The 23,850-nt window shown below is 43.1% G+C and overlaps 1 protein-coding gene across 1 annotated transcript in view; it reads right to left on the bottom strand.

The window, feature by feature from the left end:
• Positions 1–23,850, bottom strand: part of MAPKAPK2 (MAPK activated protein kinase 2) — a 200,823-nt gene that overhangs the window by 42,087 nt on the left and 134,886 nt on the right. The window contains exons 2-4 of the mRNA XM_069238592.1: positions 9,014–9,153; positions 4,036–4,100; positions 3,664–3,743 (exon numbers count right to left, since the gene is read on the bottom strand). Coding sequence (XP_069094693.1) covers positions 3,664–3,743; positions 4,036–4,100; positions 9,014–9,153 — 285 coding nt within the window. The remainder of the gene's footprint in view (positions 1–3,663; positions 3,744–4,035; positions 4,101–9,013; positions 9,154–23,850) is intronic.

The raw sequence follows: 23,850 nt of genomic DNA, 5'->3' as shown, positions 1-23,850 counted from the left end.
TTTTGCGTGTTTTTGGAGGGATGTTTGGTGGGAATTTGTGGAATTCTATGCAATAGCCATGTTGGATTATTGCTAATACCCAATTGTCTGTTGTAATCTGCTGCCAAGATTGGTAGAATTGGCTTAGTCTTCCCCCCACTGGTGTTGAGTGAAGGGGTTGTGTGACTTGAGTCACTGTTTAGGTGGAGGTGTTTTTGGAGTCTGGAATCTTCCCCTACTCCTTGGGAATTGACCCCCTCTATATCCCCTGAAACCTCCCCTTTGGAATGAACCCTGATATGGTGTGGTTCTTGTTTGTTGGCTGGTGGTGTCTGTGGGTTGGCCACGAAACCCCCCTCTAAATGGAGTTTTTCTAAAAGAGCCTCTGCTGTGCGGGGAGTAGAGTGCGCCCATGGCTTTGGCCGTGTCTGTGTCCTTTTTAAGTTTTTCAATGGCTGTGTCCACTTCAGGGCCAAAAAGTTGTTTCTCGTTGAAGGGCATATTAAGGACAGCCTGCTGGATTTCAGGTTTGAAGCCTGAAGTGCGGAGCCAAGCGTGTCTCCTTATGGTGACAGCAGTGTTGACTGTTCTCGCTGCAGTATCGGCTGCGTCCATTGAAGAGCGGATTTGATTGTTTGAGATCGTTTGTCCCTCTTCAACTATTTGCTGCGCCCTTTTTTGGTATTCCTGGGGAAGATGGTCTATGAGAAGTTGCATCTCATCCCAGTGTGCGCGGTCATATCGGGCCAGCAGCGCTTGAGAATTTGCGATGCGCCACTGGTTGGCTGCCTGTGATGCTACTCTTTTTCCTGCCACATCAAATTTTCTGCTTTCTTTGTCCGGAGGTGGGGCGTCGCCAGATGTATGGGAATTTGCTCTTTTGCGAGCTGCCCCTACTACTACGGAGTCAGGTGGTAACTGCGAAGTAATAAACACTGGGTCTGTGGGTGGTGGTTTGTATTTCTTATCCACCCTTGGGGTGATGGCTCTTGATTTTACGGGCTCTTCAAAAATTTGTTTTGCGTGCCGTAACATCCCTGGTAGCATTGGGAGACATTAATATTGGCTATGTGTAGCCGAGAGGGTGTTAAATAAAAAATCATCCTCTATAGGATCGGAATGCAGTTGGACATTTGGAATTCTGCTGCCCTAGCCACCAGTTGCGAGTATGAGGTACTGTCCTGTGGCGGTGACGGCTTTGAGGGGTATGAATCGGGATCATTGTCCGGCACTGGGGTGTCATATAGGTCCCAAGCGTCCTGATCCTGATTATCTTGACTTATGGTAGTTTGCGCTGGTGAGTGCATTTGTGGCGGTGTTTGTGCCGGCGATGCCTGTTGTGGTGGAGAGGGCGGAGGCGTGACTTTTTTAACCACTTTGGCTTGTGGTTGTGCGTCATCCTTGAGAAGTCCGATCCTTCTTTTTCTCATTATTGGGGGAAGGGTTGATATCTTCCCTGTGTCTTGCTGGATGTACAGTCTCTTTTGTGTGTAGTCTGATTCTACACTTTGGAGCTCTTGTCCAAATCTGTGCATCTGGCCACTTATTCCTTGTTCCTCTGTGTAGGATGGAGGTGTGGAACTTTTCGGCGCCGAGAGAGAATCCTTTTTCGGCTTCGGCACCGACAGAATTTTTGTGGCTTTCAGCAGTGTGTCTCGGTGCCGATGTTTTTCGGTGCCGGCATCTTGTTTTTGCCTCTCGGAGCCGCTATCTCGGCTCCGAGGTTGCTCCATGGCGGTCCCTCGACCGGAGTCGGGTGTCTTCGCTATGGGCGTGCCCTTTTTCGGCACCTTCGACGGGTCGCCGGTTTTATGGGTCGAGCCATGGCCTGCTGGCAGTGGCGTCCCCTGGGCTTTTGTCTTCTCGATGGTTTTAATTTTCGACGTCTTACTCACTGTTTGTTGCTGTTGTTCGACGTCGGAGTCTCCGGATTCTGATTACGGAACCGAGAATGTTTCCTCTTCGTCGTCGAAACGTTGTTTTGTCGGCGTGGACGCCATTTGTAGACGCCTGGCTCTTCGGTCCCGGAGTGTTTTTCTGGACCGGAAGGCTCGACAGGCCTCACAGGTATCCTCCTTGTGCTCGGGGGACAAGCACAAGTTACAGACCAAGTGCTGATCTGTATAAGGATACTTACTGTGACATTTTGGGCAGAAACGAAACGGGGTCCGTTCCATCGGCTTCGATGTCGCACGCGGTCGGGCCGACCAGGCCCCGAAGCTACCCCAAAGTCTTCCGATGATCGGTGTCGATGTACCTAACTATCCCGATACCGAACGGAACAATACCGACGCCTTCTTCCGAGATTCTGACTAACTTTCCGAACCGAAACACGGAGCGAAAAGGAATACGTCCGAACCCGACAGCGGAAAAAGACAATCTAAGATGGAGTCGACGCCCATGCGCAATGGAGCCGAAGAGGGAGGAGTCCTTCGGTCCCGTGACCAAAAAAGACTTCGAAGAAAAACAACTTGTAATACTCCGAGCCCAACACCAGGCAGCGGACTGTGCGAAACATGTGTATCTGCAGCAACATATGCCATTGAACATAAGGTTTCCAATCACAGAACCAATACAAGCCGACCTGGCACATACGTTTAATGTAATCAAGTCAGAAGTCAAATTATTGGACAGACACAGCACCCTCCAGACAGGAACCTCAAATCTGGTCAGATTAACCTTATATCCAGTGAGCAAAATCTCTGTCCAATAGACTATAATGGGCTGGGCCTGGAGCCCCATCTTAAAGCTGAAACTGCATAACCCCTAAAATTACGGGAAAACTGGAGAGACCTATTGATCGTGTCACTTAAGAAACTAATGCAAATTGCCTTATTGCTGCAAGCACAGCGTGTTAAAGTTAGGTGAAGAACTTGAGATTTTTTTCTGCAAATGTCAGCACTCCAGCATCAAAGGGCGATGCACACATAAAAAACAGCTTTCTGCCACTAAAGAGGTCAGGAAGACGTGAATGAGTACATCTCAGACACCCCATTTACCACATTACCAAAAGAGGTCAGAAACCAGAAGGAAGCCTCACAACTAAGTATCACTATTTGGAAAGAGGTAAATGTGAATGGGGGTGGGTGTAGAGGGAGGCGAGTGACTCAGCAACCAGCTCAGGACTGGAAAGAGGAGGGTGAATAAAGTCAAGTGAAAGATGCAACAGAAAGCTGAAAACCCTAGAAGAAGACAGACTTTAAATTGACATCTGAACAGTGAGCACTCCTCAGTTCAGCCTGAAAATTGCAGTACACAACAAGGGTGCCTGTAGGCTCATCCTCTGGCTAGGAGGACCCGCCAGAAAATCTAGCAGTATTGCATCTCCATATTCATACAGAGGGCCTAGGTGTGCGCGATGCCGGGGCAGCGTGGGACCAGATGCAGATACCTCTCCAATCCATAAAGCTATTCAATGAGGCCTACAAAGCGCCAGCACAGATCTGAACGGGTAGGGAATCAAGCACCTACCCAACTCCCATCCTAGCCTTGGTAACGCTGGAAGGAAGCTAGTCTACTGATTTATTTTGTTCATTCATTCATTCATGCATCCATCCATCCATCCATTTCAGCCTAGTTATGATGGCCCAGGAATGCTACATTGGAATGATGGTATTGCATGCTACTGTCCACCGACCCCAAAATTAAGCCTGCTCAGGAAACTACCATTTCTCTAGGGCCTACCTTGACATCTCTGTGTGCGATGTTGATGGAGTGCAAATACTGTATCGCTTCGCCGATGCTCTTCATGATGTCTGATGCCTCTGTGTGGGAGACAAGAAAACTTGTAAAATGTAGGTTTGACTAGCGCAGAAATTATAGCAACACAAGGGAAGCGACAGCACTTCCGCCTGTCTCTGTACAAAGTAGGCACAGGCGGAAACAACCATATGTCCACCAGGCCAACAAAGCTTACAAATGCAACCAAGAAAGTTGTAAATCCTTTTCAGTACAACTCGTACACAAAAAAAAAAAAAAAAAAAAAGTTTGCAGAACTTCCTCGTTAGAAAAAACAAGGAGGATAGGACAGCATTTTAAGGCAGTGATGTAGGTTACCTCTCTCTGTGAAGGCCTGGTCACCCCTGTCTTGGATCCGACTGAAAAGTTCCCCGCCATCCAAACTATTTTAAAGGAAAAATAAAGGGGGAAAGATTATTCACTTTAAAGCACATTTGACTGGCAGGGTCGAAAGCAAAATTATATAGCACTAAATCACCACAGTTTGCAATTTTTAGCCTAAAATGTAATTGTATTCACTAGTTTGATAGCACTAATTTACAGCGCTCTGACTGATTTAGTTTTGTATTGCAGGTTGTACACAGACAGCTGCATAGAGATGCCTGAAGCAGAGGTCAAATCCGCTCATGGTTTATTTTACATAAAGAGTACACCCGCTAAAATGCTCTTTTGCAAAAGCTGCCGCCTCTCCACAAGCCAATAACATCAGACTCGTTCGCCGCACTCCTGCTTCGTCTATGATTCACCCCTGACGCCTGCAAACCCCCATTTCAAAACAACCGTTCCAGCACCCGACTACTACGTGAGGAAAAGGGTGCAGCAACCTAAGAGGTAAAGTGTTTAGGCAGAAAGCGTATTCTCTTCCTTGAATGGTATGTGTAACACGAGAGTGCCTCCTGCAGGCACAACGTGGAATTAGTTGAGAAAATAATTCCGCACAAACAATTGCAATACAGTGAAACCACCGTTAGCTTCAGGCTGTTTCATGCGGCTCAGGACCATGGGAATACGGGGAGTACAGGAACCACCAGGAGGGAAGGGCATAAACAACGAGAAAAAGCACAAATTACTTTTTCCTTAAGATCAAAGCAGTAGAAAATCTATATGAAAAAAGCTACAAGCATACTGTGGTCCAGCCAACAACGTCACTTCATTACTAAACTTAAGCATTTCATCTTACATAGTGCACTACAGCACAGGCAGAGCGTTAAGTGGAGTGTAAAGATGAAAGGTGGTGTCTTAAAAGGGTGTTGCTACAGTGGTATAACTAGGAATCATTTAGAACAGTCGTGACTCAAAACGTGTTAACTACAATACTGTTATTGACAGAGTGCCATCTGAACACTGTTTGGGTGCCTTTGTGTGTGTGTTGCTCTGATAACGATTCCAAACAGAACGCCAAACATACGCCTAAAACAAGCCAGACATGTTGGTTTTCCAAATGCTTGTTAATGCCGATTTTGATTCAATACACTTTCCTTTGAGTAAATACGTTACTGTCTTCTGGAGAGAGGATCAAATTTATTGGTTAAAAAAAATGATAATTTTTCTAACAACAACACAGTCTTTACTCACTCAGTTTTTGAGCCTTAGAAAAGTGACCGGGGTTCTGAACCACGTATTGGCTTCAATGTTTTTATTAACATATGCAAATCTCATGTTTCTATTCCTCGTCATTGATTTGATGAACAACTGTTAATTCCATTTACTTTTTCACTTCCCTAATGAATAATCACTGTATGGAAGTCAAGCAGTACGGGTTATTCTGAAATATCTATAACTTAATAAAGATACTGCATAAACTCAAATGGAAAGTGTGCATTGTATACTCGGTCTATGGTAACAAAAGGAAAAAAGAAAAAAAGTTTAAAAGGAGTCTCATACATTTTTTTCTGTTAACACTACATTATTATTGAGTGGTACAACAGCCATCACCTTAGCACTTAAAGCGCTGGACATTGGCTCAATTTACTCTGATTTCCTGAGTTTAACTATCATGTAAAGATATGCAAGTACTCTTTTAAAAAAAAAAAAAAAAAAAAAAAAAAAAAAAGTGGGCTTCTTTAAAACGCAGAGGTTTCACATTATCACATCAGATTATTAAAAGTAGTAGTTTTTAAACATGAACATGGAAACATTCCTACTCCCCGCCCCGGTGATAATGCTCTTAATGAATTAGGAGGCAAGTCAGTTGTCATCTGTACTCTGTATAAGTTCCAATTTTTTTTTTTTTTTTTTTTTAAATGGAGCAACATCATAGTACATTAAATCAGGCACCCAAGGTTTTTGTAGATTGCACGTAGTTAAAGGTGCGGTTGTAGGTGTTAACGAAAAAGGAGGCTTGGTGAAAAAGTATTTGCGGCGAATCACACAATGTGGTTAAGAGGTGAAGCCAGGATTGATCCTAGGTTTTCTGGTTTCATGCTATGCCATTTGAAGAAGGCCATCACTTTCTCTCCTTTTTAACATCAAAGGTTTATGCTTTGTTTTAAATTTTTTGGGCACATGAGGATAGAGCGCAGGTGGCATGCAGAAGTCATATGAAAGCTCGGCTCGTTTTGGGCTTGAGGTTCCAAGAGGACCTCCAGCTGAGACAGGCATCTGGTTCGAGCCTGGCTCTAGCTTTCAGTGGCTCGCTCATCTTTATGTTGTACTGTTACAACTCGGAAAACGAGCTTCCAAAAGTTTAAAGAAAGGGGCACAGGTTTCAAATGTTTGTATATCCACAGGCTTGCCTCGCTGCGTTTGCTATCATTGGAAGGTTAGGTACAGCTCTTTATGTGTTGAAAAACAGGAGGGTACGGATAAAGTGCTGCAAGCCATGTGAGTGAAAAGTAATCTAGTTAAAGAATCCGTGACTACACATGCGGTATGGTCAGTTACTGCCCTCTTGAGGCCGTTGGAAAAACAAAACCACAACAAACATTTCCAATGCAACGGGTCTTGCATTTTTTTGAGTTGGACAGAGGTATTGGCATGGTAAATTCATAACTGGACTTTGCTTATTTAAAATGCATTTCTGCATTACTAATCTCAACTCGTAGTTGAGTCTTTAGCCGTGGTGCTATGAACTACACCGGTTGGTCTCGTTTGTAATCACTTCGTTTCAGAGCATACAAGATTTAAACCTATAGCAGCAGCACCGACCCTGTGAAAAACCGAATGACCACCAAACTTCAACGACAATGTGATCGTAAGCGATTGTGAATCAGTCCGGGGCTTAGACCCTGTTCAAAGCCCTATTTGTAAAAGTTAAAGTCTATGGCAAACATCGAAGAAACCTCCATTTTTGGGGAGTTGTAAAGAATAACAGGAGAATTTCTGAAATCTAGGACAGTCAGACGTCCCACCCTCCTATTTGCGAAACGGCTTGTGCACGTTTTCCATTTGGAGAAAACCCCACAGTAAAAAATAAAAATAACGGACAGATGTTCAGTTGCATATGTAACTGCCTTCTCCATTAGGGAAATACTGTTTACCTGTGGTAATGCATTTACCCTTAACGCTCTCAGGTAAATAGGAAGGGGCCCTTCCATTTCTCTTTCTAGAAAGCAGTTCCGTAGCCAGTGCAACAGGTGCAGTGGCACTGGCTCCAGGGTTGCGAGAACTTTTGTCTCAATTATGGCTACCTTGTAATTCCCACCCATAGGCGAGGGCGCTGGCATTCCTTAAAAGCAGCTGCTGTTGGACAGGAACTTACTCCTACCTCTGACGCAAGTAGTAACACTTTTGGGGGTTAAAACCTAAAAAAATTCCTGATTTCAGTCTTGCCTATGAAATATGGGTTCTTCTACCCCTGCATTTTGTGAAATAAAAGCAGCCAAGCCTGTAATATCACATCCGTGTGTACTCCGTGATGGAGCAATGGCGCCAGAGGCCCTATATCAATCAAATAAAGAGACCCTCCTTCTCCTACTCCGGAAGTAAATACAGCCGTAGTTAGTGTGCACTGAGTCCGGGCCCTCCCACCCCTTTCTGCCACCGCGCAACGATAGCTGCTCCCCTGGATTGCTTCATTTGCTATGGACACTTTACATTCCCAGCTCTAAGTCTCGCTTTACAACGGTTTAACCCCAAGCTAACAAAGGAAAAATGCATTGGTACAATGCAATAACAAAACAGAATACCGACTGAGTGGATCAGATGCACAAAAAGCCTAACACAAAATGGAAATTCCGCGTCGTAAGTTACACTTAAGACACGAATCACACGGGTTTTTACACTCCGATGTCTCTAACCACTGCATACATTTGTGGATTCCAGATGTTTTAACTCATAAAACTTTTACGATGACAATCTATTAATTGTTGTACAGGTGCCTATAATATCAATCCTGTGCTTGCTAAAGAAAACTGTTACAATAACCAAAACAAAGCAGAATGGATCGTAAATGTCCAAGGAACCCAAAAATGGCAAAATAGCCCATATTACACATCCTACCACTTATGTATTTTTTCTACTATATGTTTATGTTAGGATATTTACTTGGAAAAAACCGTTGTCTTCAAATGCAACTAATAATGGGCAATGATTGCAATTGTATTAATTAGGTTCTGTTGACCTTTCATTAAACTGTTGAGAAAACAAAGGACAATGTGAAGAGACAGTGGATTTATTTGAATCTGTAGCTGCTGCTCCGTTTTAGTAAACGGCTTAAGGCTTGGCTCTTCCCCCAAAAAGACTTTCCCAGAAGTTGTTCCTTGAAGCTCTACTGCTATTTTCTCACCTTCCGAGTGGGAAAGCCTTAGGGTAGCCAAGCGCTTTATAAAGGCATCTAATCTCATTTTATCTGCTTTTAATGAATGATCTGTATTTCCAAAAGAAGACTGACACATTTCCCCGATTTCAGGCTTGTCTATGAAATATGTTTTTTTACGCCTGCATTTTGTGCAGTAAAAGCAGCCAAACGTGCAAGTTAACATACACGTACTCAAAATGCCAAAGTGTAGCTTTGGGTGTTGTCCACACCGTAATACACAAGTGGACTTCAAAAGTCAATGACTACCCTTCGAACAGACAGTCCCAATCAAAAACCGCAGTAAAACACAAGTGCATGCTGTAACGCCTTTGGAGCAGTTCCTGGCCCACACGAAAGCAGCAATAAAACCTGGTCTGCTGTACAGAACAACGTTTAACTGCTCATTCCTACATGGAGTGAAGTCCCCTTCCTCTCTCAATTATATGCTCGTGTTCATGTGTTCGGTGGAGCACATCACAACAGACCCTTAGGTACCTTTAGAGTGCACACTCCATAACTAACTTCCTCAACCCACCCGTAACCCCTGAATGCGCTTACCATTCCATGATGATCAGAAGGCACTTGCGGCCCTGGTAGAGGTTCTCGTAGACGTCATGTATTTTCACGATGTGCGCGCACTGCGACGCCCTCCAGTGCAGCTCGACCTCCCTGCGGGCTTTGGGGCAGTCCTGCAGCATCTGAAGGGAGAAACGACAGGGTCATCTCAAGAAACCGCCCCAGTGGCCAGAGCCAGCATCAACAATGTCAGCAATCTCCAGAGGCAATTAACTTCCATTTTTATTCAATCTATCAAGGCAGGAAAATAGTTATATAATAGACTACACAAAGAAGACATTTCCCCGCTGCCTCATTAGCGTTTCTCTGCATTTATGTATTACTGCTTTTCAAAGCACCCACAAGGTTGAGAGTGAATAGCAGAGGCTAACTCACTCCATTTTAAACACATTTATTGCACTACATTTGGTCCACAAAACTGCATGAAATGTTTTTTTCCTCTCACAGAGCATGTACGTTGTTAAATACCCATCACAGAGCCCCCTCCCAATTGCACCTAAGGCCATCCTAAAATCTGGTAGCATACTTTACAAAAAAAAGCATTGGCAAAGCCAATAGGTCTCGCCTACGCACTGGCTTTGGCAATGTGTTTTGCCATGTTGTACACCAGTGTGGCTGCTGTTCAGCATGGCTAAAAGTTAGTGGCATTGAGTGTCACAGTGGAGTGGTGGAGTACAGCGTCGTAGAGTGGATTTGTTGGAGTCTCGTGGAGGGGGGTTAGTAGAGTGTCATACAGTTGAGGGGAGGAGAGATTAGTGGTTCAGTGGCACAGTGTTGTATGGTGAGGTGGGGTGGAACCGGGTGTAGTGGGTTGGAGTGGATTGATGTTGTGTGGTGGATTGGATTGCAGTAGAGTGGGGTGTGGACTGGATTGGGGCAGGGTGGGTGGGGTGGATTGAAATGGGTGAGGTGGACTGGACTGGAGTTGGTTAGATTGGATTGGGGTGGGTTAGACTGGATTTGACTAATAGGGCTGAGGTGAGGTGGATTGGATTTGGGTGGGGTGGACTGGAGTGGTGAGGACTGAATTCACTGGATTAGAGTGGGGTGGATTAGAGTGGGCTGGACTGTCGTGGGGTGGGCTGGACTGAACTGGGGTGGATTGGATTTGAGTAGAATTTGGTGGATTGGGTTAAACTGGACTGGAGAAGGGTGGAGTGGCGTGGAGTAACTGTATTAAGTAGAATCAACCAGTGCTTGGTTCCTGTGCCACACAGAGGAATGGAAATTATGCTTGGCCTGTAGTGACGAATTACAAGGCTGTACAGAAGAGTGCCACGTAAACCAACAAATGGCAAGCGACAGGGCGGGCTCCAAGCTCTTTAATGTACACAGCAACATCTTGCAAGCGAGATGCATGCACTCGCAGGGTCAACACTAAAAAAGCACTGCACATGCATCCAACGAACCCATAGCTCTGCCATGGAGTTTGGTATTGATGTGCTCACAACACATTCAACTTAAAAACACAACTGCACACAAAAAAACAAACATAAGAGAAAAGACACAGGCAACACTGCAGAGAGGGCACCAGCATGCTCCCAGCAGCGCTCAACACTAAAATAACACTTTTGCAAGAACTCATTGCAAACGCCCTAAATTGCATAAAATGTCCACTGACTAATTATTAAACAAACCTTGTTGCAGTTCACTATAGAATACAATTACACATCTGTCCTTCCTGCTCAAACTGTACGAGACTCTGGACTATGTTGGATTACTCTCAATGTAAGTAAACCCAAACAATTAAGCAAGTGAATCTTTTTTTGTCTGACGTGGGGATTAACGGTGGTATTCATTTAGTACAAGTCAGTATTGATGTTACCTTCCACCCACAGTGACGTTTCAAACAGTTCCTTCAAGTAGTCACCACCTAAAGAATTAACAACAGCGTACTTTAATCTAAAAGTAAGATGCAACCCCATCTGAATTCAGAAGCATAGAGATAGTCCCAGGCGACCCGGAAGTATTCATGCCTTTAGTTGAAGCGCGAGGCCCCAGACCTGCACCGTCCTCCAATCGTGTTAAGTTAAAACAAGTTTCAGCCAGGTATCAGGCAGCCATGTTGAGCCCTGGGTAGACGCTAATAAAGAGCTTCCAACACACCACGATAAAAGTCGTAGGCAGCTCGTGTGTGGTAAAGTTATCGACCAACGGCTTACTTCTACTCGGACGCTGGCCTGGTTAATTCTGCTATTATGTCACAGGTTGTAGGCTGGTTAGTGGTGTACAGGGGGCAGGCGGTTACGGCAGGAGGTAGTCTGTCGGCAAACGGGCGCCGACCCAAGAATAACCAGGTCATACGACAAGACTTCGACATGTCTGTTTTCAGTTCGAAGGGAAACGCCCAGAAGCAAGAATGAAATATTTCGTTCAGCCTGTCAAAGTGCGTCTAGAAATAATAGAACGAAGAGCAAAAAATAGGGGTGACGTTTTCTGGTCCCCTATGTTGTAACTAAGAGGAATAGGTACACGAAAGAAGCGGTTCCTAGAAAGCTTGTGAACGAATACGGCTGGATAGTGAGTCTACAGTAAGGCCTACTTGCAGATTGTGCTAAGAGAAGTATCTTCGTTTGTCAAGTGCAAACTGAACAGTGCAATTGCAACCCTTCCCATGAAATCCTGATGTATAGTTTTGTGCTGCCACCATGTGGACATCTGAGAAACCACGATCGGACAGATTTGGTTGTTTCTTCCATGTTCCAAAGTCACGAACCTCTGAAAAATAAACAGCTACGAAAAGAAATGGTTGAGTGGAGGAAGCGCATACCTACTTTAAAACATGTTTGGCGCTATGCTACTTTCGCTACACCAGCCCAGGATGTTACTGTAAGCCCTTTTTGCAGAACTAGTCACACAAATACCCTTTTTTGTTAACTAGGTCAAGCAGGAGGCTAGCGTCACTAGCATAGGAGGCAGTTGCAAGGACGGAACTGGAGCCTATGCCCCTTCAGAAAAACGGGGATTCTTTTGTGCAGCAGCAGGTAAAGGTCATAAGCTCTTCGAAATCAATCAAATGCTACCTCCTTGCAGAGGATCAAACGGGGAATTTTAAAGAATAAAACCATTTAACTAAAGGTGATAAACCCTGAGCAAGTATGAAGAAAATTTCCAAGCTTGAACATTTCAGATTTTATTTCAGTGTGAGCCATACTGGCTTATCGGAGATTTGTTTCCTGCCACAAAGGTACTCCATCCCTCTGTTCAGGGGTATGGAGCTCACCCTGCCTACTAAATGCACCTTTAGGAAAAAAAGAAAAAAAAAGTAAAAGCCCTGGCTTTAACCTTACTGTACTTCAACCTACCACTTCTTCGCACTATGGCACTCGAAGATACATTTAATTGTGCTCTTCACATTCAAGTAGTAGGCACCTGCACTTGCCTTTTAGACTTTATTCCAAGACTGATCTCCAAACGAACCCTTTCTACACTCTTCCCGCCTGGCTCATCCCAAACCTTAGTTTACTGATCTCCAAAATTACACTTTCTAAACTATTTCCTCTTTTCTCCCTCCATTATCCTATTCAATCCAACTAACAGACTCATATGTCCACCGCTCAAATTGACTTATATTTCCCTATACCAATATACAACTAATCCTTTTGGGTTCCGGAGTATCATGCTACTAGTCAAAAAACGCTTCAACACCTCATCAGGGGTGGTAAGTGCTATATAAATAACATTTACACTTACAATTTAGGAATATTTATATGCTTCATAACAAATAAAGGGCAGATGACTGAAGTCATGCTTCCATAGCTATTTCATGATAATTCAATAAAAAAAAAAATCCAAAAGGACAAGGGGAAAAAAAGTGTAAAAGTAACAGTGGGGTGCACCTAAGGCAGGACCGGAGAGTAGAGGCAAGAAAGATGACGGCCCTTCTAAAACAACTGTATCCTGTCAGGTATTCATCTAAGCCTTTCATTGCAGAACCAGTTAATGGCACAAGATTATCTCTGAAAACATAATTCGTTTTAGTCAGGATAATGAGGCCAGGACCTTTGCAAAAGGAAATAAGAAATCAATGGAAAATAATCTTTACCATGAAAGCTATTAACAGCACAGGTGCCCCGGCCCCTCCCCAAGACATATTCAAAAGTATACTCCTAGCACCCGCTGCTGCCTCAACAGCCACAATTATAATCTACTCTTCCATATCATCTTGAGTTTCCCAGCAACCTAAGAACATCTAACATCAGGACAACGGCACAGAAACAAGGGCTTTAAAAGTCTAGCCTGGCAAACTACATTCCAATATCCAACGGATGATTCTTGAAAAGGCAGCTTTTTCCCGCGTATCTACTTTTCTTGAACAAAATGAGATCCTCGCAGACAAATGATTCACACCTGTAAGAAGCACCAAATATGCACGGACCCTTCGCTGAACGTAGATTGGAACTGAGTCATTGCCCTACTACTGCTTGACCTCTCTTCAGCGTCTGACAAGGCTCACCATTAACTAATGGTCAGAAGAGAAAGCAGTAAAGGAATCAGAGCATTAACTGTTTAAAGGCCTGCCTTATGGAAAAAAGGCCCAAACTATCTTGTTTCCCTAGTTCTAATCTTGAACATTCACCTCTGGATACAATCATTCCTTCTTTCTTTCATAGATTCACATGCTTGACTCAGAATAGCTCACAGTAGGCATTTTTAGAGCATTTAGGTAAGACCACAAGTCACGAAATGCATTTAACATTAAGCTACAAAGCACTGTGATATAGAGTTTATGCTAAAAGAAAAAATAGCTGCAATACATTCAATTGAAATGAAATACATGAACAATAAAACAAAGTGAAAGAAAATGTGTACGTCAATAAAAAAGGTGACGCAAAACTGTCTCCCACAGCCGCATCTACTTTCCATGCAGATTCCAAACAGTAATGATTGGTGAAAGTATGGGCGGTCGACCATGAAGCTGTCCTGCAGATATCTGAAAGTGGTTGGTACTCCTGCGAACAAGGTAGTGAATGTAGCCGTCTTTCTAGTCAAGTGTGCAGTCACCTTTTTGGATAGAGGTCTTCCTGCCTTGTCATGGCAAAAAGCAATAGCTGTCGATACCCAGTATGCTACGCTGCTTCTTGATAATGCATACCCCTTCCTGGGAGGTGCAGAGATGAAAAGCGGATCAGATTTTCTGAAAGGCCTTGTCCTGTGAATATAGAATTTTAAGCAGTGTTCGATATCTAGAGAGTGCTACGTATTCTAAGTTATGGATTCATTCAAATGGAAAGATGAGGTAAACTTAGGAATTCATTTTAGGTTTGTGTCTTTAAAAGAACGTTATCGCCCTTGAATAGTAGACTCAAAAATCGTAAAAGCCTGAATCTAGCTAACCCTCCTGGCCGACATAAGGGCTACCTCAAACTTTAAGAACAGACGATGACTTATGTGGATAGGTATGTGAAAATGTGTCTAAAAGATCAAAAGAGGTCAGGAAATCTGTTGGTCATGAGCAGAATCTCTTTCAATGAGAGTATGCAGAAGGGTTCTTTTTTAGGTTGAGTGCGTAAGCTCTTCCGACCTGTTGTGTTTCTCTTGGGCTTTTAACTACATCCATGTCACGCCCATCACTTTCATTCGTTCGTGGGCTTACCTTTTAAAATTCCCTTGATTTCATTTGTGAAAGGAATGCATACATCACGCCTTTTCCGGTGTTTAGCCCTCCTCAAGAGCACTAGCCAATTACAGCAAACATACTCAGCTCCATGTTTTCCACATGGTTTCTGGACTATTTTTTCTTATTATTTCTTGAACAGCACGATCTCTCTCGGCAGTAATCAAGTGCTATCTATGACCACTATTGTCTATCCAAGCGCTCCTTTGCGAATTCAAGGTTTTACACTGTGCGAACGCGCTCAGCAATATTGGAGCGATTTGCATGCCTACCAGTTTACTTCCATTGTTTATCCAAATGCACCACGGTTGGGTCCCTGTCTATGCTTAGCTTAAGTCTTTATTTCGTTGCATAGCAGGAGCATGCTTTTTTCATATTGAAAACATGAATCAAGAGCTTAAAATGAATAGCAATGTGGTGCCATGTGATTTCTTTTTATTTCCTGTACAGCACTATCTCGCTCAGCAGTAATCAATCGCTTTTGCATGCCTACCAGTTTACTTCTATTGTTTATCCAAGAGCTGCTTGCCAAATTCAAGTTTTTACACAGCGCGATCATGCTCTGCAGTACTGGGGAGATTTGCATGCCTACCAGTTTACTTCCACTGCTTTTCCAAGCACTCCATGGTTGGGTCCCCCTTTGCGCTTTGCTTAATATTTAATTTCGCTGCATGGGAGGAGAGTGGTTTTTTCCACTCATAGTGAAAACACGAATCAAGAGCTTAAAATGGATTTCAGTGTGGTGCCGTGTGATTTACAAGTGCCACAGTAAGATCTATTTCATTTAATAAAACAAATACAAATGTTTATTTCCCTTTAGGAAAAACTTTTTTTTTTTTAACCGAACGTCAGTGAAATCATGCTGTGTATTATGAATTATGTGGCAAGTACACCAACTCTGCAACTGTGCGTACAATAAAGTAGCTGCAGAATCACACAAAGTCAGGGTAACCCTTAAAATCCATTTGTTCAAAATGCTACAGACTGTGGCACAGAGAGGAGAATTCACCGCTCCAAAAACCATACGAGACTGGTTGCCACTTCCACATATACGGATTTGGGCCAATTTACAGAGGTTAGGAGCTATTCTCTCACTAGACTTGTGAAATTGTTACTGCATAAGATAACATCTTTTGGATTAAAGAGCCAGCCCGCGTGGCTGCTCCATTTTTACGACAGCACTGTTTTGTTTCTGTCTTTTTCCTTTGATGTCCCAAACAGTATTCCAATTTGATAGTCTTCATTACTTTGGGATGTTTTTTGTAGAATCCTGGTATGTATGTGGCGAGCACGCACTTTTGCCTGTGCTTCAAAAATGCACTTATTTAATTAAATAGTTGGGTCCCTGTTTACGCTTACCTTAATACTTTATTTCGTGGCGTGGGAAGAGCTTTTTTTTTTCCATAGTGAAAACATGATTCAACAGTAGCTTAAAATGGATTGCAATGTGGTACCTTGCGAAGTAAAAGTGCCACTGTAAGGTCCATCTCATTTGATAAAACACAATCTGGTTTATATTCTAAACTAAAGGTAGCTAGGTAGTGACTTTATAGTTAGATACAGCTTTCCACTTTGGCTCTTTTATTACAGCCCACGTATAGCAGCTGTACCCACATAGCTATTTTACTTCGTGATAACGCACGGAAAATGTCAGTTTCCATTTTTGCAAAAACACATCTCGTCTTACCGAATATGATGGTTAAGAAATTAATATTTTGCAACTGGGAACCTGTATCAAGACCTTTGAAGTGCTTTTCATGGACATTATTTTCTTTAGTCAATAGCGTCAGACTGAATAATTTACACACATTTTACTTAATATTATCATCATTAAGAAATCCTTTCTGTATTTGTGTGAAAACAGAATAAATGGCTCTGAATCCCTTCTATCACAGAGCCAAAAATCTCTCTTCAAAAGTTGCAAACGTATTTTACTTTTGTTTCCTAAAGATGTTTTTCCTTTATGTAAAGGTCTGAATGAGAGTGTAAAAGGTAGAAATCCCACGCAGCATGTGAGGTGATGTTTGACCAGGGTGAAAAAGAAATAAGACTGTGCTGCTTAAATGAGTCGATCATGCTGTACATTATGAATTATGTGGCAAGCACGCCAACTCCGCAACTGTGCGTACAATAAAGCAGCTGCAGAATCATACAATGTGCGAGTAACCCTTAAAATCAATTTGTTCGAAATGTTGCAGCTGTGGCACAGACTGAGGAGAATTCACAACTCCAAACAACCATTTGAGTCTGGTTGCCATTTCCACATATGTTGATTTGGGCCAATTTACAGTGTTTAGGGGCTATTCACTCGCCAGACTTGCAAAACTACAACAATAAACAAAATCTAAGAAATGTTCAACGTCATTAGGATAAGACTCTCTGCAGTAAATGGAAGTGGGTTAGTTATATGCAGGGCCACTGGAACTATGTGGCTGAGATGAACAAATGATGCAGCAGGGCTTAACCAATTTGTGTGACAAGAAAAGTACAGTCATGCATTTACAATGGCAATAGCTCTAACTCAAGCAAATGTGAGACAGACTGCACTGCAAATGTTAGTTTATGTATTTGCTGAGCTATCTGAGATCCGTGGCTTGTCTCAATTTCCCAAACTTTTTCTTTATCAGGAAGAAGTTGGGATAAAACCTTTGCCACGCTTCCGGAAAGGGGCTTCTTCTACAGCTCACTGTAATAGCAGATCCGAAATCTCCATCTTTAGGAGAGACTTGTGTTGATATGCCCTCTTGCAAGGTGGGCGATATGGAGGCTTCTGTAAGAATTCTATGATGTGACCTTGACGCATGATAACCAACACCCATTTGTCGTTGGTGATGCTCTCCGACTGATTGAGAAAAGGTGAGAGGCGATGATTCAGATGTTTTGTGCTGCAGTGCAAAGTGACTTGTGCCAAAGGAACGCCACTGTTGTCTTGCAAAGTCCTGGGCTTTTCCTCTCATCTATGACCTTTTTAGGTCGAGCATTCGAGACCTTTTGTATATACTTTAGTATAAAAAAAAATTGTGGACTCTCTGCTTTTTCATTTGTTTGTTTCAGTATCCTTAAAAATCCTTGCTAGTGGTCAATCCTTGCTCTTTGTCCCACCTTTTGCACAGTTGTACACTCCCCTGGAGCATGGCCCCAGTACAGGTACTCTTCCACTTGTGCCAATGTAGCATGTGCTTGGGGACTACTTTTTTCAGAGGCTAATAGCATTTGACCAGAGCGCTAGATGTTTCCAGTGGCTCCAGTCTGTTTTTGTTAACAGGGCTCTGAATCATGTTCTTCTCTGGTTACATGTGCTGTGCATTTAAAGACAGAGGTCAAATGTTAGATGCTGTTTTATGAGGGGCCACTATGTCAGACCCCTGCCTCCCCAGTGCAAAGACAATAGATTTTCTTACGCACTGCTGATGCGCAGAGAAAATCGCTACCGTTACAATATAAAAAGTATATTCCCCCAATTCAAAATGGCCGCAGCACGTCATGCGCGGTGACGTTATTTACGTTATGACGAGCCGTCTTACAGCCCAGCTGTCATTACCTTTCTTATTCGAGTATTTCTTCTCTTTTCAAGTCCTATGGCTGTGAACATTACCTATTCAGCGCACACTTCCTAGCGTCTCAAATTCTTCACGGGGCCCTGACTTGGCACATTGACAGGCGTCTAATTTATACCAATCGCGGCATCCTGCATTTGTGGCGCACATATAGGACTACTTCCATTAGAAATGTGCTTAAGCAATGGCGTGATTTACCTTTTAGGTATGGCACGTCTTTCTAGAATTACGGAGAGCCAAAGCTGAGACTCGAACCACGATCCCCAGGTCTGAAGTCCACAGCTCTGCATGTTATGCCACAACATTCTCCAAAGCGAGCTCACCTTTTCAAGAGGATTTGTCAACATTTCCGTCAGTTACCCTCCCACCCTGCACCCACCCTTAACCCCTTCCTCCCTTTCGTTTCGCTTAGCGCCTCAGTTCAGTTAAAACTTGTATTGTAGAGCCTTGCATCCGGAGTCTCTCTCTACAGGGGCCCCTTCCCTGAAGGAACAATCAGCTAAAATATAAACACATTTTAATGAGTACACGTTTCTCGTTACATAAACGGTAATAACTTTGGTATCATGAACATTCGGGCACTGCAATACTTTTGGTCATCTTCACTGACCTAAGTCCGACTTGGCTTCGGACAATATGCTATTAGTATATTGCTTTACAGTTATATGTAGAGCCAACTCCACCCAAGCATATTGGAGTGCTTTGCACAGTCACCGGTTGCGTGGCACATATGGTCTCTTGTGGGCTTTCTCGGAACGCATCACGGATGTCGGGAGTCCCAAACCGGAAGTCAGGCACTAGAACGGTCACCATCGTCCCACATCATGGCGGGGTTCCTGTGACTGCGGTTTGCAGGTCGCAGAGCATGCTCCAGTGCCTCCAGGGTTGCGATCGAGTCCAGAGTAGGGGAGGCTGCAGCACCGTCCAAAAAGAAGAGGTATTTGTGGTAAAAGCCATGCAGAGGAATGTCAGGATATTGGAGTGGGCAAGAAAGAGCGTCCTGGGAAAGCTGCAGTTTATCTCTCCCTCCTTACTGGAGCAGGCTTTTGTAACCACAACACCACCTGTGAAAAGTGCTTTCAGTCTAGTCTCACCAGAAGGGTGCAGTGCATGAGGATTTACTCTTTAATAGGACAGGACTAACATCGCCGGCTAACACCGGCACTAATCTGGTGATTTACAGCACTTCTAATAAGGCAACAGCTCAAATCTGTGATTAATAAGGGTTTCTTCTCTCCCGGCTTATAATTTAGTAATTCATTTATTTTTATTGGTAGACAGAAACTGGCTATCATCACCTTCAGTTAGAAGTATAACTGCTCTGAAAGTGCCGACCGAGGGCTGCCACTGGATCAGGGCAGAATTAACATATCAATAAACACCTAATTTGCATTAGAATTTAAAAGCTTACATATTCTTTTGTAAAGCTCTTGAAATGGAGATGCTCTGCCTAACAACTGGGCACTCCTCTCCCAGGGCTTACAACAAGCTCCTCATGCCAGCTCATCTCAGGCTGAGCCGCGCGGGCGCATGGAGTGCGCAAAGGAAGACGTAGGCACTGCAGCTGCAGGCACCAATGACCCCTATATGAAGTTTGCCATCCACCACGGGTCTTTAGCACCCTCACCATGCAGCCAGGGACAGATGGGCAGAGTCTTCACGTGAACAGCTCAGAAGGAACAAGTTTGGGACAGGTTTCCCCAATAAAGACAGAGGGTAATTTCCTTTTGGAGAAAGTACCTGTCAAGACTCAGACCTAACCAAGCAGGGCAGGCACAAAAACATTTTTAAGGCATTGTTAGTCTAAAACAAAAACATTACAAGAAGTTGAGCACATAGTGGAACATAGCAATTAGGGGTTAAGGGGGATGGTAGTGAAAAGATTAAAACATTGAAGACTTTTTGACAAATGTGCCCTTGTTGGCTAAATTGGTAACTTTTACTGCAATTTAAGACTAATATGGAGCAGCGGTAATGAGAACAGAAATAGATTCTCCTCGGGCAGAGCTGCTTTCACCCTAAGTAATTCCTAGAGGACTCACACATACACTAAACACTGGATCAGGCCACTGAAGTTCCCCTTTTGTTCCGATGCCACATCAGTTTTAGAGTTACGTTTTAAGGTCAGGCGTAGCAGCACACAGCAGGCATATTAACCCTCTGCGCTACCTTAATCTGAGTTCAAGCTTCCACTAGACAAAGGTACATTCTCTCTCCAGAAAGAACATTAATCTCCAGAGGTATTTTGATATTTTTACATTATATGCACTGTGTGATGTTTTGTACAGCAAGCATATTAACCCTTTGCGCTACCTTATGAGTCCAAGCTTCCACTATGTTAAAACTACGTTCTCTCTCCAAAAACAATATTAATCAAAAAAGTTATTTTAATATTTTTACATTATATGCACTCTGATCTGCCAAGTACACATTCTTCGCAGGACTACCTTATTATGAGCCGAACCTTCCACTAGACAAAATAATGTTCTCTCTTCAGAAAGAACATTAATTGGCAGAGTTATTTTGACAGTTTTAGATTATATGCACTTTGTCTCTTACAGGTTCTTTGCAGCAAAGATATTAACCCTCTGTGCTACCATATAATGAATCCAAGCTTTCACTAGACAAATGTACGTTCTCTCTCCAGAAAGAACATTAATCACCAGAGTTATTTTGACATTTTTACTTTGATGCTTTCTAAACAAAAATGTCACAAGTGGGGAAAAAGAACAGCTGTAATAGTGAGCTGAAGGGGCCAGGAGTGGCTGGACATGGAATATATAGGCCCAATATTGCTTTACAATTACTTTGCCTCAGTATTTAGTGCTTTAACAAGCTGGAAACCAGCCCTCAGAGTGGTATTGGAAGAGTTATTCAGCTCCCTTGTTCAATGTGTGATTCTCTCATTTAGTTTATATTTCTGCTTTGCATTCTGGGGCTCGTAGATTTATTTTTATAATGTGATAGAAGCTGGAAACTAGCACTTGGAGTAGTATTCGTAGAGTTGTCCAGCTCCCTAGTTCAATTTGTGATTCACACATTTAGTTTGTTTCTGCTTTGCATTCTGGGACTTGTAGTTTTATTTTTATAACGTGATACAAGATGCAAATACAAAGCAGAAACTTGACTAGATGAACTACACACGTTTGTTGTGTGTGTTGGTGTATTTATAAAACTAAACTCAAGGAGAGCTTACAGTTGATTATGCTGTACAGTGATCAATATTTTATAAATAATATTTTAGTTCAAGACCATCTGAGGATAATTAATATCATGTGAGATGGCTCTCAAGCGTGTGAAAAATCATGGGTGTTTTGTTAGACTTCCCAGATTGCAGTAAGTGGACAGTGATTCAGTAAGCATGCATTCTTAGAGTGCAATTATTTATTCATTAATTGTCCAGAAGGCAATGTTGCCTGTACCAACTGCAAAGGAAATATGTTTTTCACCTGGGAGTAGTTTGTCTTTTAAGGGACTTGCTTAAAATATTCCAGTAGGCCTACTAGCCCTTTAGTTATATGCAGGGCCATTGGAATGATGTGGCAGAAAGGACCAACATATGTGGCAGGGTTGACCAATTAATGTGGCAAAAAAAGTCCAGTTATGCATTTACAATGCCAATAGCTCCAACTCAAGCATTTGCAATGCAATAGGTCTTGCATTTACTTGTTTTAGCTGGGTGTTTAGGATAATTGGTACAACAACCTCTGCATTGCTGTTGTTGTCCAGCATACTGCGTTCTGTATACATGTGAGTGCGAGTGTCAATTTATTGATCAGTTAATTAAAACCATTACAAATAAAAGTGGGTTCAAAATTAATTATTAAACTAATAAAATTAAAAAAACAAAAAAAGACCAGTAAAAATAGTCTACGCATTGTCTCATTTGCAACAAGGGGAAGCTTACATGCAATTAGAACCCTTGTGTGCACTGCTAACTGTTCCAGCTGCCTGAGCTAGCAGCCTCCTGAGAACGGTCACATATTTTGCACATCTTGCCAAAGGCCAGAGTGCAGAATGTGAAAAACAAAAAGGTTGGATACCTCAATACAGGACCATGCTCCACGAGCCAGCGCTTCTGGAATTATTAGCGGTCTTCTTTCAACTGCTAATTTGGGACAGCAGCACAGAAGGTGTAGCCAGCTTTCTTGATGGTAAGAGAAGAGCCTGCAGGCGCTTTTTTGCCTGTGTGCGGACCAAGAAGGATTAAACTCCTTACTGGGGGGGGGGGGGACTAATGTTTGCATATACAGGATTTGATGCAGAGTGTCTGCATTTATTGCTTCTAGGAGGTACGGTTGAGGGGCTCCGAACAAATAGGAATCATTTAACACAGGCACTGTTATTGGGGTTGGAGTTATCAATATAATCGGACTCTCGTGAGAGTTCCTTTGCTCTTTTGTTAATCGATGTTTAGGTCACTGTGTCTGACAGCTGAATGGAATCCCCAGTTTCGAAAGTCTTCTGTGCTTTACTTAGTTGCGTGTGCCACAGGTTGCCAGGAGTCTCGAAAATCGTTCTTAGGTGGTGTTTTAACGTACGAGAGTGGGCCTTCCTGAGACTGATGTAATATTTCAAGATTGCAGGTCGACAATCTATCTGCTGTGACTTTAGGCCAATTTCCAATCTGGTGTGATGTGTATACTTTGGTTTTTGTAACATTTTCAAGCATGCTCTGCAGTGGGCCTGTTCTATGGTGGATTCTAAGGACCCCGGGAATGCTAGGTAGCCATACTGCAGAGCAGAGAGTAATGTCGCCTTTGTTACTCTCAGTATTGGTGCGGCCGAGACATTTCTGAGTTGATTATTAATTTGGCGAGCCCGCATGTGATGACAGCAGCTTTGTGTCTAACTGTATTTCTGTGCCCCTACTGTGTTGTTTTCTGTGAACCACACCCCCAAGTAGTTGTTTTTCCTGGCTGTGCGGATGATCTGGCTTCCCAATTGCCAGATTTGGAGATTTTTTTTTTCTTGTACCTTCTAAATATAAGGATTTTAGTCTTTTCTTGGTTAACTTGCAACTGATTGGCCTTGTTGAAAGTGTTCAGGGCGTTTAGAGCTCACTGTGGTCCAGTTTTCGTACAGTCCATTATCACGATATCATCCGCATACTGGATGATTTGGAGTCTTGTGGGGCCTATCTTGAGTAGAACAAAACTACTAGCTTTCAGATATTTCTCCAAATCTGCAGTATACAAGTTAAACAGTAGTAGGGCCAAGACACACCTCTGCTTTAGGCCTCTAATAGTTTCTATTTTCCGTGATAATGACCCAGGCCCTGTGAGGACCCGAACCCAAATACTGGAGTACAATGAAACAATGGCTTTTAAGAGGTGTATAGGAATGCCCCATGATGACCGTTTCTTCCACAGGGTTGTGCGTACGGTTGGAATCTGTATGAATGAAAGGAGGGTCTGTGTGGGTATTTTCCTCTTTCCCTTCATCCACAAAAAGCTTTAAAAGTTTTTGTTGGAGCGTACCTAAGGAACGGGTGTCTGTCAGCTTTGACTGTCTGAATGGCGTCCTCTACTTGCTTACAGAACAAATTCTCCCCATCCAAAGGGCATGTCCAATATTTTAGCGTGGACCTCGGCGCAGGACTGCTACACCCGCCATACGCCTAAACGTGACAGAAGAAATGTCCA

Source organism: Pleurodeles waltl, chromosome 6, assembly GCF_031143425.1.
Source record: "Pleurodeles waltl isolate 20211129_DDA chromosome 6, aPleWal1.hap1.20221129, whole genome shotgun sequence".
NCBI classification, from domain to species: Eukaryota; Metazoa; Chordata; class Amphibia; order Caudata; family Salamandridae; genus Pleurodeles; species Pleurodeles waltl.
This window is presented reverse-complemented; position numbering and strand designations above follow the sequence as displayed.